Source organism: Psittacula echo (genome assembly GCF_963264785.1).
Source record: "Psittacula echo genome assembly, chromosome: 1".
NCBI lineage: Eukaryota > Metazoa > Chordata > Aves > Psittaciformes > Psittacidae > Psittacula > Psittacula echo.
Window position 1 is genome coordinate 143,992,767 of NC_137735.1, and position 17,051 is coordinate 144,009,817.

Here is a 17,051-nt window from a genome sequence, read left to right on the forward strand (position 1 = left end):
TTTGCACATAGTAAAAATTTTTTTTGAAATAACTCGAAGAAATATTTATACATGATTGGCCAAGTTCAAACTTCATGTGATTAGCTGTAACACTACAAAAAGGAGGCCTGATAACACTGGGCTTTAAGTTCAACTTATAATACCATTTTAAAAGACATTAAGACTTTACATTCCACTTATAATACATTCCTATTTACAAGGTAGGTTTGTCATGAGAAGTCTAATCATCTTTTTACAAATAATGTGATAAATATTTACAAGCATTTATGGTATCTCCATTTCTGAGTGGCCAAAGTCAGCTGGGAGTCTCTCCTCTGCCAGCGATAAACCTGTTTTACTAAAATGATGCCCTCTTCAATATTCCCCACAAGGAGATACACCATGGGGCGATGGGTTGGAGTCATCCTCTGTGTACAGTTTTCATTGATAAGCAGCCACTGCTGTATCATATTCTGAGTTTCATAAGGCAAGAGTGAGCCCTGGGTAATGAATTCCACTTGGCATTCAATGTTATACTCTTGGTCACCAAATACTGTTCTCTTCTTGGACAGCTTTACTTTCACTGCTAAGGAAAAAAAGGGAAACATGTAAGTCACTCCATTTATTTGAATGGCAAAAGAAACACTACCAACGAAAGCAGGATGAGTCCTTAAAAATACTATCATAATTTATGCTGATAGAGTATGGCAAGGCCTTCTCTAGCAGCAGTATACATTTTAAAACACTGTTTAAAAATAAAGGTGTGTAGTAAAGATCTTTTTAATTGAATTAGGCAACTAGGAAAAAATATTTTCACAGAAGTGAGTAATGCATTTTTACCATCATCCTGTGTGTCAGGCTTTTCAGGTAATTAGATATTGAAAGCTGCTGGTGTTGGTTTTGTATCACAAGTAAGAATTTCTTTTACTGATTTGATTTTCTGAGTCTCTTTTTCAGTAAGCTTTGTGTTATGAAAAGCTCATACACACAAATATCAAGGACACACTGTTCACTAGTAAAATACCAAAGCTTTAGTTTGGGTTTAACCACTAATAAAAGGCAAACCTGCTTATTTGGCTGCTTTTGCCAGAAATATTTTCCATAAAGCATGTTGTACTACAATGTAGCCAACTAAACAAGAACAGAAGAGCTGTTTGGTTGTAAACTAGATCATTGATGAATCTTTCATGCAAAATAAATCCTCCTTATATTTTGATTTGAAAGAACATATTCTGAAAAACAATTCAAAGTTAAGGGCCAAACTCTCCATCCTTTGAAATTCCAGCAGAAACTGTCATTATTGTAATCCTAATTTCAAAGCATTTTAGAAGGAGAGTTGTTATCCTCTTTAATAGCAGCAATATTAGCAAGGACTTACCGAAGTTACTGTCACAGAAAACTTCAAGAACTCTTTTGTGCGTAAAGAATTCCTCCACTGCTGGGCAGGTCTGGCAGGCAGGCTTTGGTAGGACTGCTGAGAGATGACAAAGTGTCATGATTGTGTTTTAAAAACTTTTGGTTTAATTTTCTGCTGTCAAAGCCTGAGAGCCCACTGTTTAACCACAGGGATGTCAGAGAAAATACACAAGTGGTCAGTGATAACACAGAAAGTCTACACACTTCTCTGAAAACATGGCTAGGGATTAAAAAGAGTTTCATTTTCCGTGTGCATTCAGTCTTGTTTGAACTGACAAGCTCAATTATCAACATCAAATACAGTAACAAATAGTATTATTTTTAATACTGCTACAGTGGGTGGGAAAGGGGTTAGGTGGCTGATTTTATCTGATTCTGGATGCAGCTGCATTAGGATTGTGAGTACATGAATTTGGGTGTGCTAGCAGCAACCGAGTCCTATTCTTTTCAGTAGAAGTTAATAAGCCTGAGTATCTGAATAGTTGAACGCTATTATCATGATATCTCTGGTTTCCCTAAAAAAAAAAAAAATCAGATAATAAATCATTCCAACTTTTCTAAGCTGATCTGAGAATCAGTTTATTGTATATGTAAAATTATTTGTGATAAGGGCCATTGATAAGTCTATAAAGAGACGTAAAAATAAATCAAACAGTGTGCTGCCATGGGTATGATACTGACCATAGCAGTGCAGGGTGATAACCGCCTTCCTCCACTATCTAAGCATAGACTATCTACACTTTCTTTTTTTGAAGTGATGCTGATTTACCCCATCTGAGCTCTGCCACAGCTCATGCTACAAGTACTAGCACTTTCCCCTGCCATCTGCCTGAACAGTACGGATAGACATGACCACTCATAAAATCACAGACTGCCTGGGAACAGTGTCCCTTGTATGTATATGATTCCCAGAAACACAGAATAGGGCTATGCTCCCCTCCACCCTTTTCCAGCTACCTTTGCGTGAGTATTTGTATTCCTTTGTGAGAGATGCCAGGCACATGTCCTCATCTGCAGGGAATCGATCACAGTCCAGACTGTCAGGCCAGAGGCGTCCATGGCACGCAAGCACAGGGGCACAGCTGTCATGGACAGCAACACACATACTCCTACAAGGATGGATAAACCTGTGGTCGAAGGAAATACCAGGCTGAATCACTTAAACTCGCTCAGTGATAACAGAAACTATTGCAACAGTGTGTTTTGTGCAAAGTGCAACATCTGCACTGATATTTAGCATCTTTCAATAATAATATAGTTCAAGAAATGACAGCTGTGCAAACTATGTGAGTGGTTTGTAATATGGACTTCACTGAGCTTACAGGATTAAGTCACAATTTTTAAAGTTCTTTTTATTACAACCTGGGAAAAGTGTCAGCATGAGGCTGATTCTATTCACAATAGGTGCTTCAACCCTAAATAAACAAGAATAAAGTTTCAACTATAACAAAATAAAACAGGATATCCCTTGACAGCATCATTCATTTTCCCAAGGCAAACTGAAGTGGAAGTAGAACATGCTTTCAGTACTTGTCTTTCTGATAAGTACAGAAAAGTTAGAATTACTTCAGAAAAAGTGGAGATTGCCTTTGGATTATGATAAACATTCATTTCATTTGCTCCCCATTCTGGCAAATAAAAGCTGGAGTTCTGTACTGTGCTGTGGTACTTACGTATCTAAACAGATGGGTGCGAACAGGGAGCACAGGAATGTCCTCACGTGAGGGTGACAGTCCGTGTGCGCAAGGTGCTGCCAGGTGGTGGATTTTAGGATAACCTCTGCCATGCTGGTGTGTCCCATCAGGTTGGGAAGCCTCATTTCAGAGTATCCAATCTTGTGGCACATGCCCATCTCCTTGGGTATCACTACGCATTTCGTGGATAATCCAATGTCAAAGCCCATTGCCACTCTGAGTAAACCATTCACAGCAAAAACAAGTATTTTTGCAGTCAAGAACATCTTCTAGTGACTCCTGGGCTGCTGAGCAGGCAGCTGTCAAGCCCCTAAGCGCCAGGGTATGCTGAAACCTTGTGGCTTATATATCCCAAGAGTTTAATGGACTGTGGTTATCAACTGCTTATCAAACCACTTGAGACAAGACCAGGTCTTATTGCCTATTCAAGGGGTTGTTGCGATAACCAGGGAGGTGGAGACAAACTATAGAAGTATGTTCCCTAAAGACACAGATCTGGTATAGACTTTCACGTGTCCCATGGTGTCAGTGGCTGAAGCATGCTATGTGGCATATTAAATTTTGACACCTAGAAGGTTTGCTGTGTGCTTTCTAAAACAAATTAAGAGAACCCCAGAAAAATGGTTGGGCAGACAAGCTGTCTCCTGGGGCTGCTGTGTCTCCTTTGTTTTCAGACACTGCTGACAGGGCAGAAAAAAACAGCGTAGATTGACTTATCAAGTGAAAATGTTTTGCTTGTGCTAATTGCCTGTGTCTCTTCCACTGTTTTACAATGTAGAAGAGATACTTTCTTTGGTCAAGCACTATAAAAGAGACAGCCTCCCACTACTAACCAAGTGTTTTGTCTGGAAATTTGGATCCCTATCCTGTTACATGCCAAAGTTCCTAACTTGTATTAATTTTAATAGACCTGAAAATAGAGAATTGCTTTACTGATTGGGGTATGTGCCTACCAGATGGCTACAGAGCTTACATCTTTTATTTATTCAAGTTCAGTGGTGGATTTAATATTGTAGGACTCTTGTGGCTATCGGCATATGTTCAGCTTGAGAAGGGAGTACATATATGGAAAAACACTATTATTATTTCAAATTAAACTGGCTACACTTAAAATTACTCAAATAATGCAGTTTTTCACCTATTTATTAATAAATTGTTATTATATTAAGCTGTGTGAAAGCAAATTATACCAGATGTGTACTTTTTATAGCAAAAAAAAAAAAGTGTTCAGTTTCTTAATCAAAAGTTAACAGAATTGCTGAGTACTTCACTACTGTTCTTAGTATAGTACTGCCAAATAGCCCTGCTACAGAGAAGCTTTGCAATCACTTAAGGTGACAGAGGTAATATGCAGTTTACCTGTTGTGAATGGAAAAGTCAGATCATTGGTTAAAAGAGTTGAATATTTAAACAAAACATTTTGTGGAAATTTCTCATTTGATGAAAAGAGTTTTCCAATTGATTATGGATGTTAATTTTTATTTCCTTTTCTTACTACATTTTTATTAACAGAAATGTTCAGATATTAATAATAATTAGGTGGATCTACTGTAAAATATCTGGCTTGACTATTAGACTAAAACGAGTATGTTCATAGTAGTGTATCATCCAGAATTACTGATGCTCGATTGAAATACAGGTTTCAGAAACAGCAGCTTTTTGTGCTTATACCTAGCTGTAGCACATTTAGACAATGTGCTACATATCATTTACATATTTATATCTAAATGTTAGATTATTAATCCTAGCATCTTTGAAACCAATGACAAAGCCCCAGTGACAACTCCTTAGCTGTCTTCTTTACCCTAAGCTACTGGGAAAATTATAGTTCCTGTTTAAATAAGTCAGAAAAAATTACAGCATGCAAGGTTCCAGTAACCAAAGCTGTATTTAAGAGAATTGTTAGTTTTTATTTTCATCTTTTGTTGCCAGCTCTGTATTTTTTCCTATTAATGTGGTTTCTCTGCATCTGTTATCTCACTTCAAAGCAAAGGAACTGAATACCAGGCCAATTTAGGCCTGATGGTAGCATCCCTTTGGCAGGTGCTCAATGTATTCCATAAGAAGTTGAAGAGCCTGACTAAAACTCAGTAAAAGTCCCGTTCTTGCTAAATCTATGCAGGTATCCCTGGGGGCCACACTTTCTCATAGCTGCCCTTGCTACCACTCTGCAACGAAGTGATGGCACGAAGCTGTTCAGCACACGGAGAGGGCAGACCCTCATACCCAGCCAGCTGTGCAGCTGCTTTGAATGGCTGCCTGGTGTCATCTGGGTCTCACCAGATTCAGAGCAAAGCCATAAGCCTCACATAAGCACAGGCATGGCTGCCCAGGGCGCAGAGCTCAGCTCTCACAGGCTCCAGAGCAGACACCCTGATGTCTCTCACCTGAGCATCACTTTGGTGTTCACTCCGATGGAGTGAAACTGGTCTCCATATGTGAGTGTCCCCCTTCTCCAGCAGGCTTCTGCATCCATTTATATTGCTGACATCTCTACCAAATAACCCTGCAATTCTATGAAATTAATCAAATTCCTCTCTGACCCTAAGAGTATTCTTTTGTAATACTTTTCTCATCTGATTGCTAGCTGAAAGCAAGATCTCTGGAGAAGGAAACCCTTTTGTTGCATGTAGGGCATGGTATTGCATGCGCACTCCTAAGTGATATAAAATATATATGAAGAGTGTATGGTCTCTCAATTATTTAGATATTTTTCTCTGTCACTGCTTCACAACCTACAAGAAAACTTGATTGATCCTAAAACCTGAGTCAACTCTGTTACTCCAGATAATGAGGGGTATTGTGCTGCCGAGGGCCTTGCTATGCCACTTCCCACCATGGTGTGCCTTGCAAACCACCCTGTGCCAGGCCAAGCTCTGGCTGTACGCAAGACCAGAAGTGCTGCCTTATGACACAGCAGGTTTGATTCTGAGAGCTCCCTCTGGGCCACCACTGATGGACAGAAAGAGACAGGCATAACTAGAGAGTGTGATATGAAAATGATCTAATAAGAGCTAATGCCTCTCCTGACAAATTTGTCTCCATAGAAACGTCTTAGAAATAAATAATCGTGTATCTGAGTCAGTTTCCTATCAGGGCTTCACAGAGGCTAGGTCATTTATGAGCCACTGCAGACCTGTACCTTAAGGATTCTTTTAGCCTCAGATAGGTCTCAAAGAAGGTCAGCTATTTTCTGGTGTTTTGCTTTTGGTGAGCTGACTTTCAGTGGGTCATCATTTTGTAATGCTAAGGAGAACAGTTTATCTCCATGTGAGTACAGTGGTATCTTGGACCACACAGGATGGTTAAGGCCTCAGTGAGACAGGAAGGAGTTGCACGCTACTGCTTGGCCATGTCTGGCATGGTGCTTCAGTGGAGAGCCTACAGGACTCGAGGGTGTGGAGGCCATCAGAAGAATGGCAAGCCGTCTGCTTTGCTTCTGTTTCTTCTTGTTTCCTTGCTTTCGACCAGAGTAGCCATTCATCCAGCAACAGCAAGCCTATGCATTTGTCAGGAATTCCAAGGCTCACTTGAGTGCTGAAGAATCAACACCAGCTCCGAGAACAAAACGCGCAGAAATGCCTTTGCTGGACACCTGTGAGTGCATTGGGTCAAGCTGGAGCTGAAACCAGAGCACTACCTGTCAGTCAGTCATTTTTGTTAGATTTTTTTTTGTCAGGAAAGAGCATCATATATGGGAGCTTCTGATCCTTCTCTTTTCTGACAGTCGCTGGGTTCAAGATGTTAGCTGGGTTGCATACCTTACCCGGTGCCATTTTTGTGTCATCATTTACCAAGGAATTTGGTGATTTGACACTTGTTTTTGCTACACTCACAAGCACTTCTAAGCATGGGAAAGACTTTGGCTGTGCTTCTGTTTAGGCTTAATTATTTCGATGTTCTTCATGAGCAGATGTTACCTTGAAGCTTTGTTTGACAGCAAGTAATTTATCATTTTTAGCAGGAGTCTTGCAGAGCAGTTATTAAAAATGAACATGTAAAGTAGGTTGCCATTGCTTCAAGTCAGGCAGATACTATCTCCTCAGCAGGGCATGAGCTGCAGCACACACGCTGCTGTGCCATTGAGTCACCTTTTTTGCAAATGCTCAGCTGCTCATTGACATGGTGTGGAAAAAACCATCAGGCAAATATGCACACAGCTCTCTTTTGGGAGCAGTAAACTGATTTATTGTTGCCACACCAGCTAAACATTCAAATTACACAAAAGCTGGCAGGGACACAGTATTTCTAGTCATAGTGATATATGTGCGTAGAGGTTGCTTGAATAAAGACTGTCTAAACTGAAAGAAAAAGACTAGTTTAGCAAACTATCACAAGAATTGCAGCCTCTGCATACATTTTGCACAGACAGCATAAAATATAAGACCTGAGGTTTAGACAAATTGGAAAGAGGGAGTCCAGCTAATGCCCTTTGAGGCTTCTGAACAAAGCTGTGTGGTTGTTCCCCTAACTACTGGATGCATTTATTGTTCCTGGATATGAGCAATAGTCACCTGCTGATGGACCCTGATAACAGGAAGAGCAGCTAGAGGCACACTCCCTGCCCACCACCTCTGTGCTGACTCCTTTGACTGTTACCAGGGAGACAGACAGAGATTAAGCAGGAGCCACCCATCAGACCCCAGTAAGAAATGGGACGGATTTTTTTCTTCAAAGAAAGTAGGGGTTTGAGAGCCAACTAGCAGATGTAGGCATTTTTGGTTTTAATCTAAGCATCTGTTGCAATATTCAGCTGGAGTCATTTTCATCTGGAGTCCAATTGCAGAGGTGCAAGTCTCTCAGACAAGGATCAAAGCCCATAACTGTGCACCCACAAAAGAAGGTCACAAAAGAAGGCTGTGGAGAGGCGGTCTCACTCTGATGACAGCTTTGCTGGACCAGCATCCTTACGCAGCAGGGCAGGGTTTATTTCATAATGTGTCCTTTGCTTTATGAAAAAACAATTAGGCCACAATGGTATGTGTAAAACAGCAGAGGAAAAGTCATAAAATGGTTTTGAAGAGGCCTTGTTAATTTGTCTCAATGGCTTTAGCATTGCTTTAATTTTTAAAGGACAGGAATACTGTATTTCCTTATAAATCTGTAATGCAAATTGTTAAAGGCTCACTTCTCTGGCATGCTGAGCTCTGTCCTTATTACTGTCAATCGATTAACTGACAGGAAAGTTTATTTTAATAGTCAAAGAGAAAGTCGGTGCTTTGGGTATCCCAGACTTAGTTTCTGACCCTGCCAGAAGCTTGCTGTGGAAGCTTTAACCCCACTGCGTTGTACTCCCCCACATATAGCCTGTCCTGGTTAACAGTGCCAGGGACATGTTGGACATTAAATGTGCTTGAATATAAAGTATTCAGATGCTACAAGAGCAGGGGTGAGGCATGTGAGTACCCACACAGATTCCATCAGTCTCACCTAAAGGCATAAGGGTGTCCTGAATACTATACAAAACCTGAGTAAGTAACATTCCCTAAGCAGGCCAAGTAAGTCAGGGATGGAAGAAGGGCATAGGGAGATTAGATGACTTGCTAACCAGCTAGCAGCTAACGCAGGCATACAACTCTTGAGTTTTGCCATTGCAATATTCATTGACCCATTCAGCTTTCAGGTCTCCAGCCCAGCAATATTTTTGTCACTGCAGAGAAGGGCAAGTTGTGTAAAGTGACTTCAGGGGAAGAACTGAAATCCTGTATTAACTTACTAGTGACTCACAAAACTGCATTCAAGCCATACCCCGTGTGCTGCACAGCAGGGCCTTATGGTAAACACTGTATTGTCTGAATGCTGTGTGAAGCTGTTCAAAGTAGCTGAAAGGAGGAGAGAAGCCCTGGCATGGTGGTCATTAAGAAAGTGGAATTTTGCTCTTCAATCATGAGCAGTGCAGCAGGCTCAGTGGTGTGGGTTTTGATCCAGGGGCAAGCAAATTCCAAATGATGGCTTTCACGAGGGAGCCAAATCTGTCTGCATTTAGGGTTTTACACTATTGATCAGGTACCAGATGAGCACCTTCCACAGAGAGCCAGCAGTAATAGCCACTCTTCTCTATTTAACCCCAGGTAAAAAATCAAACTTCTTAGGATTTTTTCTTTTCAGTGGGTATTGATTTGCTGGTGGGGCTGACTCTGCCTATTTGTCTTTTTAGTTTTTAGTCAGTTTTACCGGGTTTCAGTTTAGTTTTGCTCTGATTTCATTTTGTGGAAGAAGAACCATTTGACAAATGGAGTTTCGCATATTTCAGGCATAATGCTTGCTCTGCAGAAAAGCTCCTGTTTCTTTTAGACTTCAGCAGTTTGGGCAGTCTTTTGGTAACTGGGCTGATGCTGGTTTTCTCTCTATCAATGAGTCTCCGTCATACAGCTCCATAATGAGCAGCTCTAAATGAAATAAAAACTGAGGCTAAATGGACAGCACAACAAATCATTTCCAAACCTGCGTGAAAAAAGAGCAGTACAAGTAGACTCAAGGCTGTTCTATAAGTAGAAGGGGAACGCTGTTTGGGCTACAAGTAAACAGCCAGTACATACCAACTATTTGTAGTCCATTGAGAAAGTAAACAGGGTCATCTTGTCTGTTCCCCCTGATGCTTTCTTTGTCTGTGGCCTGTATACTGATCATCAAGATAAGATCGAAACACATTAAGTCTTGAAAATTATGTCTGGCTTCTGGCTGTCACTGGAGATAGCTCTATCAGTTAAGCAAGTAAAACCTTGGATGAGTGCTCTGCTGACTCCAGCCCATCCCTTTTAAGTTGCTTGGAGGTACTTTGCATCTAACTTCTATATACCCCAGCCACCTAGAGGAAAGGCTCTCAGCATCTGATATTATAACATTACATAGCAGCCCAGGCTTTGTTTGCCTGACAGCTCCTTCAGCCGTTTTCCCCTGGTTGTCTGATAAAAGCTATCACCACTCTCCATAAGCCTTGTTCCATCTCTACTACAGCATTACTAATGTTAAATGTACTAGGGCAGGAGAGCTCTTTTGTTTGCTGAGAGAGAAAAATGTTTTTACAAAATACATCCAGAGAGTGATACCAACCTGAGCACTCTGTTGTGTGTGGGAATGCTCTGTATGCTCTGGTTCCTTCCCTTTCACTGTGGCTTGTGCTGCACCATCGCCTCTGTTGAGATCAAAGACATTTGGTTTCTATTACCCTATCTTGCAGAAAAGTTCACAGATAAAGAAGTCTCCACCCTAATGATTAAACCCAATTTGGATTTAAAAACATGGGCAGAACCCTTCAGCCTGCAGACCAGGATTAGAGGGTCCATGACTCCATCACCCATTTGCTAATCTGAATGCAGACCATGTGTGGCCTGCCTGTGAAATGTTGTAATGTCATTTGGCTTTCACAGCCCTTTACCTTCATCCCAGGGCAATCATTTTCTTCTAGTGACGCTACCAGGAAATGAAATGGAGATGAATCCATCCTAAATAGCTACACAACAGCAAGAACTGAATAAAATATAAATATATTGGACAAAATATAGAGCAATCATTTAGAAATGGCTCAAAATCAAACAGTACCTAAACCATCTTTAAAACTGTGGTTTAATTTTCCCTCCCTCAGGGAGGGAGAATCAGACAAATAATTAAATTTAAGATTAATCAGGAGGGACATGTTTTGTTTTGTTTTGCTTTGTTTTGTTTTTTTTCTTAGGAACCATTTTCATTCTCTAAATAGCATTAAGGGTTTCATGCTGACTGCAGTGACCAGAGATTGATAACTGTATCCACAGGAGACTCTTTTCATTATGGAAACCATAGAGGGGCAAATAGTTTAGAGGGGAAGGTATTTTGAAATTAGACTCAAGAGCATCCAGAGACAAAAGATTTGTGATTGTAGCTCTAATTTCAGACCTTAAAAGGAGCATGTTTGCCTGGCAGCTTCTTCAGCTTTTTTTCCCCTGGTTATGTCTGCCTGATAAAAGTTATCACCACTCCTCGTAATCCTTGTTACATCTCTACTACAGCACTACCAATGTTAAATGTACTAGGGCAGGAGAGTTTGTTTTGTTTGCTGAGACAGAAAAATACTTTTACAAAGTACACCCAGAGAGTGACACCAACCGAAGCATTCGGTTGTGTGGGGAAATGCTCTGTATTTCTTTTCCCTTTTTTTCTCTCATCAGATTTTGCCATCCTTGCTTATGCTGTGTAGTACTTTTCTTCCTGATGTTCTATGAAAATGAAACAGAAGTACTGGAGTTATTTACAGGCTGATCCTGTACCCAAAGAAGGCAATGACAGTTTCTTAACCAATTATTATACCTTGAAAGCCAAAATTCTGCCTGTTTTGCTTCTCCTGAGTGTTACAATACCTCCTATTGATGTCAGTGTGGTTCTCATGGCATACCTTGATATGAGTAAGACTGACTCTTTTTGGTGAATTATCTTTCAGGAGGTTATATAGAAATGTTTGGGTTGGGAACATGAAATTAAAAAAAGGATTAAAGGATTCAGTATGGAAGGTACTTTGCCCTGCCATACAGCTGACTGAGTAAACACCTTCATCCTAATGTCTTGGCTCTAGCAAGGGATGCTGCAGGTGCATATGCCAAGCTTTAAAGGGAACAACTTCTCTTCCTGTGTTTACTGGTGTCCTTACACAGCTGTTCCCTTCTTGAACTCCAGTGGGAGAAGCCAGCTTGGATCCATGCCCACACATGTGAGAACACTCACTTGGTTATTTCTTTTTTTGAGGATAAGTGGTATTTGATTTATGTGCTAAGAACACTGCTTGAACAGACAAAGCTAACACAGAAAAATGAGGGTAACTGGTGCTTCAAATTCTGTGTACTTCCAAGTTTTCTTTTTTCTCCTTTCCAAGAGGAAATGACCATTTCTGGCACAGACTCTTTATAACCAGCCTTACTGACATGCCCATGGTTTTTAAGGCATTACTTTTCTGGACAAGAAGAAAGAGATTTAGTCTTCTTTAAACCTACTAACTGATCACAAGGATACATGAATCAGCTGGTGATGTCACATCACCATATTAGAGAAGAATTTATTAACCCTAGGAGAGCCCTCACGCATCCTCTGGTATGAATTTGGCATATTAAGGCAAGTCAGTTTTGGGGGCACAGTGATGCTCTTCGCATGCTCAGCTCAGCTCTTCAGCCTTTCCTGAGCATTTTCTCACAGGAGGTCGTGCTAAAATCTGAGGTTACAGTGCAAAGTGAATTTTCCCTTTCATAAATAATTTATATCTCAAAGTACTTTAATGGTGCCAAGCACAAGCTATGGAAAGCAATTCAAAAGCTGGAAGACATGCACTAGGTTCATAACACTAAACTCATCAAATTCAAGTGATCAAAACCACTAGTTAAGCCATAAAGCATAAAAAGCTATAAAATTCATTGGGAAACCTAAGGAAAAGTAGTTAATGTTCTGTTTTAGAGATTTAAAATGGCAATACTGAGTAGCTGTAGTAATTATAGTTGTAGTGAGCTGTTCGTGAAGAGAACCCCACTCATTTTAGAGAGTCTCCAAATACTCATTTGTTTACGTGTGGCCACAGTTTCACACCTGATAATTCAGCAACTTTAATGTACAGCATTACCAGGGTGTTTGGAAGCCGTAGGGGAAGTCATGTTAAAGCCTGTAACATGACATGGGACCCACAGTTTTATTCGTATCCTTGGTGACTTAGCCCTCCCACTCAGCCAGCAGGCAGGGCTCGATCTCAGCATTCACAGTATTCTCACTGCTGCAGATTTATCCCTCTCTGACAAGTCTGAGTGTTTATTTAAGGGATTAGTAATAACTTTGAAAAATCCTCCTGCATTGTCTTTGCTTTGCTTAAAGGAAATCTGTGCTGTCTTGAAGTTACTTTCTTTCCTATCTCATCGTTACCTTTGCCACAAATGCATCATGTATGAAAAACTTCATTAGGGCAAATCATGTTGTGACACTTATTTAGTCCAAATTCTGTTAATACAAATAGGGAATCACAGTGACTTACAGTAGATTTGCCAAATGGCAGTGAAAATATGTACTGATTCCATTTTATTTGGAGCATCGCCAATAAATCATTTCAACTTGACCTTAATTTAAAGTAAACCACCTATTTAGGTCAGGGCAGAAGGTGGGGGGCAGCCAGGGACAGCCCCAGCCCCAGATGTGTGTGGATCCCCAGGGATGGGGACAGGGCAGGCTCGGACATCGGCCCGCAGGTGATGATGGCTCAGTGGGATCCATGGCCTGGCACAGAGCTGTGGGGAGCTGCAGCTCAGGTAGGGGCAAGGCAGGAGCCTCAGTAGGGAGCAGCTCCCCCGGCCAGGGTTTGGCCCTGCAGTGTCTGGGAGCCTCCCCCGAGGGTCTCCACGGGGAAGGGGCTGCCTTTGGCTGCACCAGCTCAGAGCTGGCCCTCAGACCTGGCAGCCAAACCTCTGGGAGCCCTCAGGGATGCTCCCACAACCCCTACAGCAGAGCTCAGCATCATGCTTTCCTAAACAGCTACTGCACAAATGCTGTGTTTGTATTATGGCCAGAGGACAACAGCACAGAGACATTACAGTATCCACACCCATCACTTTGGGGTGAGCCCGATTTTCCAGCCACTGCTGGCTCTGTGCCCATGTCTGTGCTAAGTAAATTAACCATGCCTGGAGCAGTTTGCTGAATCTGAGAACTCCAGCTGGCAAGAAACTGCCCAACTCTTGCCCTCTAAAGCTGGCTGATGGCATCCCACTGCCCCAGGAACACCATCTGATCACCGCCAGCTCTTCAGCTGTGCTGGAGGAGTTGCAGGAAGACTGCAGCTGCCTCCAGCCATAGCCGTGTTAGTGATTTAACAGAGCGGGCAGGTCAGCACCTGGAAACACTCCCAGCCCTGGTGACTTTCCTAGTGCAGAGCCCACGTGTCCAACACAGCTCCCACAGGCTTGCATGTGCAAGCCCAGAGCACTCCCAGCTGCAGAAGGGACCAGGTCTCAGCCAACCAGCCAGAACACAAAGAACAGTCAAATGCAGCTTTGACAGATGTGGGGAGAAGGATCTATAGCATCTACAGCAAACCATTTTGGATACCACAACCATGACACAGGTGCTTTCATGCTCTACACTCTGCCTTGCAGTGATCACATAGTTGCCCCCTTCTTCAAGAGCTTGGGGGCAGGAGCTATAATCTCTTCTGGTAAAAACATCCTAGCACAATGACTTAGTCATTGCCCTCAGTAAAAAAGGTACCACATGAAGAAAAATACATAAACCTGCGTGATAAGACAAATACACAAGGAACTTGTAATCACCTAGGTAAACTGTGCTGACAGTAGTAATGATATGAACAGATTGAGACTCTTTGGACTATGATGAATCCCTGAGATGGATCTCCCTGTGGCTACATTTTTGCCTGGAAATCCAGAATGAAGAACCCTAGCTAACACACTCACTGAAGACACCTTACATTTAATGTAATCATTCAAATGGCATCAAACATATGCCTGATTTGATCATCTTGTTCAACAAGATGGAACAACACATATATTTCTAGCCGAACCTCCACCTCTGAAGGATGCTTTCCATGGAAGTTCCCTGCAGTGTTGTGCTTCCTTCATCAATATGCAAATGTGTTCTTAAAAAGGAGCCCTGCTTCAGGAGTAGCAGACATTTGTGCACCAGTCATACTTCCTCTTTATTCAAAGCTTATCCTATGTTAATTTTCTGCATTAAACTAAAAGTCTTCTTGGGATTCTTCTTAAGAGCTCAAACTCTAACCAAAAACACTTGGTTACTCCAGCCACGGTTCAGGATTCTTCCTGAGTAGCAATTTTGATTCCTTGTAACTGGCCTTTACTTGATAATATTATCCTAGATCTTGAAATGGGCTTGCTTCAGAGAAAACTTCAGTGAATGTTTTTCTGGTTACATTTCTTGGCAGTATTTTCTCTCCTCACAGCAGTGCACTACTGTTCTTATGAAAAAGGAAACTCAACCTTGACTCAAACCCAAAACTGGAAGGAGTTTCCTAGGAACAGCAAAGTGGTTGGACACCTGCCAAAGTGCACTACCTGGCAGCAGGAACACTTGGCATGTACAAATCGGGCTCTTAAAATACCTGGAAAAAAGCTGTCTTGGCCCAGGCCCCCAGGGGACCAAATGCCCACTGAGCACTATAATTTTACTGTTATAACCCACGATAATATTACTGTTAGAATAATAATAATAAAGAATTTCCCATTAATGTCAGACTGAATTGGATGAGGTGGCAGTCTTTGGTTGTCAGTACCACGAGTGTCACTCAGGTGAGGCCTCATAGCTGCAGTCACCATGCAAACACAGCAAGAGACATTTCCTGCTACCTGCAAGCACATGCTCCCAGGACACCACACTGTAAAACGGAGAGCATTCTCAAATGGACCTGAGCAATTTCTTTCACTACATTTCATTTGGTTGCTTCACAGTTGCCTCTTTTCCTCTCAAAGATAACAGCACATTCAAATACTTCAGTGAAGATCACAAAAATTGCATGCCTGGATCACTCAAACATAGCTGGGAAATGCACCTCATTGCTTACTCATGAAGCAGTGGAGTGCTTCACTTGGGGTGAACTAGAAAACTCTAGCATAGAAATATAATCAGGTTAAGTACAAAGGAGCTCTATTTGCAAAGCAGGATAATGGCATTCAAAAATCATGAATCCTGAAATTACTTTCCTTGTCCTATTTACCTCCTTGCAGAGGGATGCTGTTCCTGGTAGCTAAAAAGCATGCATCATTCCCGTGCCTGTGTGGTTGGTAGGTGGCAATGCAGTTTTTAGATCATTGTTACTATCCCAGAGGGCTGCAAATAAGCTGTGCACAAGAGCGGCTCATTAACTGGTGGTCCACAGAGTTTCAAAGAGTGCCTGCCTGATGAAAACCTCCTCCCTTGATCTTTCTCCAACTCATGCTTCTGAATTCTTAGATTTTGAGTGCTGTAGTCCATGAAACTGCTTATGGTATTATCTGGCTTACAAAACCAGTTGCCCTACAGCGTACTGAGGAGATGAAGAATTAATCAGCAGACATGGCAGGTGTTATGAGACACTATTCTTTCCCTGGTACCTGTAGGGACCATCTAATGCCCTGTAGGAGTATTCCATACCAAGATCCAGTGAATGACAGCATCTAACAGATGCTTTGTTGTCTGACAACCTTAGCTGAAGCAGATCAGAAGCATTTGCTATATGCATGTGAACAGCATATCAGAAAGTAGAAAGCTCAAAGAATCCCATCCAGCTCATATGCCTGGTAGTTCCAAATCAAGAACAAAGTGGATCTTCTGAAAACATTTTGCAGGACACATACTAGCACTCACCTCAGCGTTATCCTGTAAAGAACCCAAGATAAAACCCCAAATAATCAAGAAGTGAAACTGTGTGCCACATCTGGCACACAACACCACATTATCAAAATTCAACATCAATGATGAGTCTTCAGTGCAATGAAGACCTATACAAATCAAGACAAACTTGCTCAGTCAGTGGACACGTAGGTTTTCAGGACAAAGGTCCCATATATCCTACTAGGACTGTTAACTCACTGTGTTCAACTCGAAGTTACAAATGCTTGATGACTGTCAATCTGGCTTTGGCTTTTAAAATCAGGCTGAGGATTGCAATCGCATTTAAGGACCGAAATCCTGCCCTTCAAGAAAAAGCAGAGATGTCTGGTAAAATCCAAGATGCTCTAAGAAATAACTAGGTGGCAGTAGTACAATCAAAGCAGTTCTGTGGCTGACTTGAAATCTGGAAAATGGAAGAAAGGTTCACATCTGTGGCCTGACTTCCCAAATAAACTATATGAGCATCTTATATTACATGAACTGTACCTACAGTATTATGTTTCATGGAGTTCCCTCATACTGAAAATAATATTTTCAGGAGTGATGATACATCTGGGAATACACCATTGCTGTGTAAAAAGCAACCCCCAACCTTTATTTGTCACAATACATTTCAAG

General features: G+C 41.5%; 1 protein-coding gene across 1 annotated transcript; it reads right to left on the reverse strand.

Moving 5' to 3' along the window:
• Window positions 1–254: 254 nt before the first annotated feature.
• On the reverse strand, window positions 255–3,355 carry LOC308228413 (secreted frizzled-related protein 2-like; the record flags this gene model as incomplete). The annotated part of the gene is made up of 4 exons (XM_080631729.1): window positions 255–565; window positions 1,358–1,450; window positions 2,353–2,522; window positions 3,069–3,355. The coding sequence occupies 4 exons, from the start codon at window positions 3,353–3,355 to the stop codon at window positions 255–257; spliced, it is 861 nt and encodes a 286-aa protein (XP_080487855.1).
• Window positions 3,356–17,051: the final 13,696 nt, after the last annotated feature.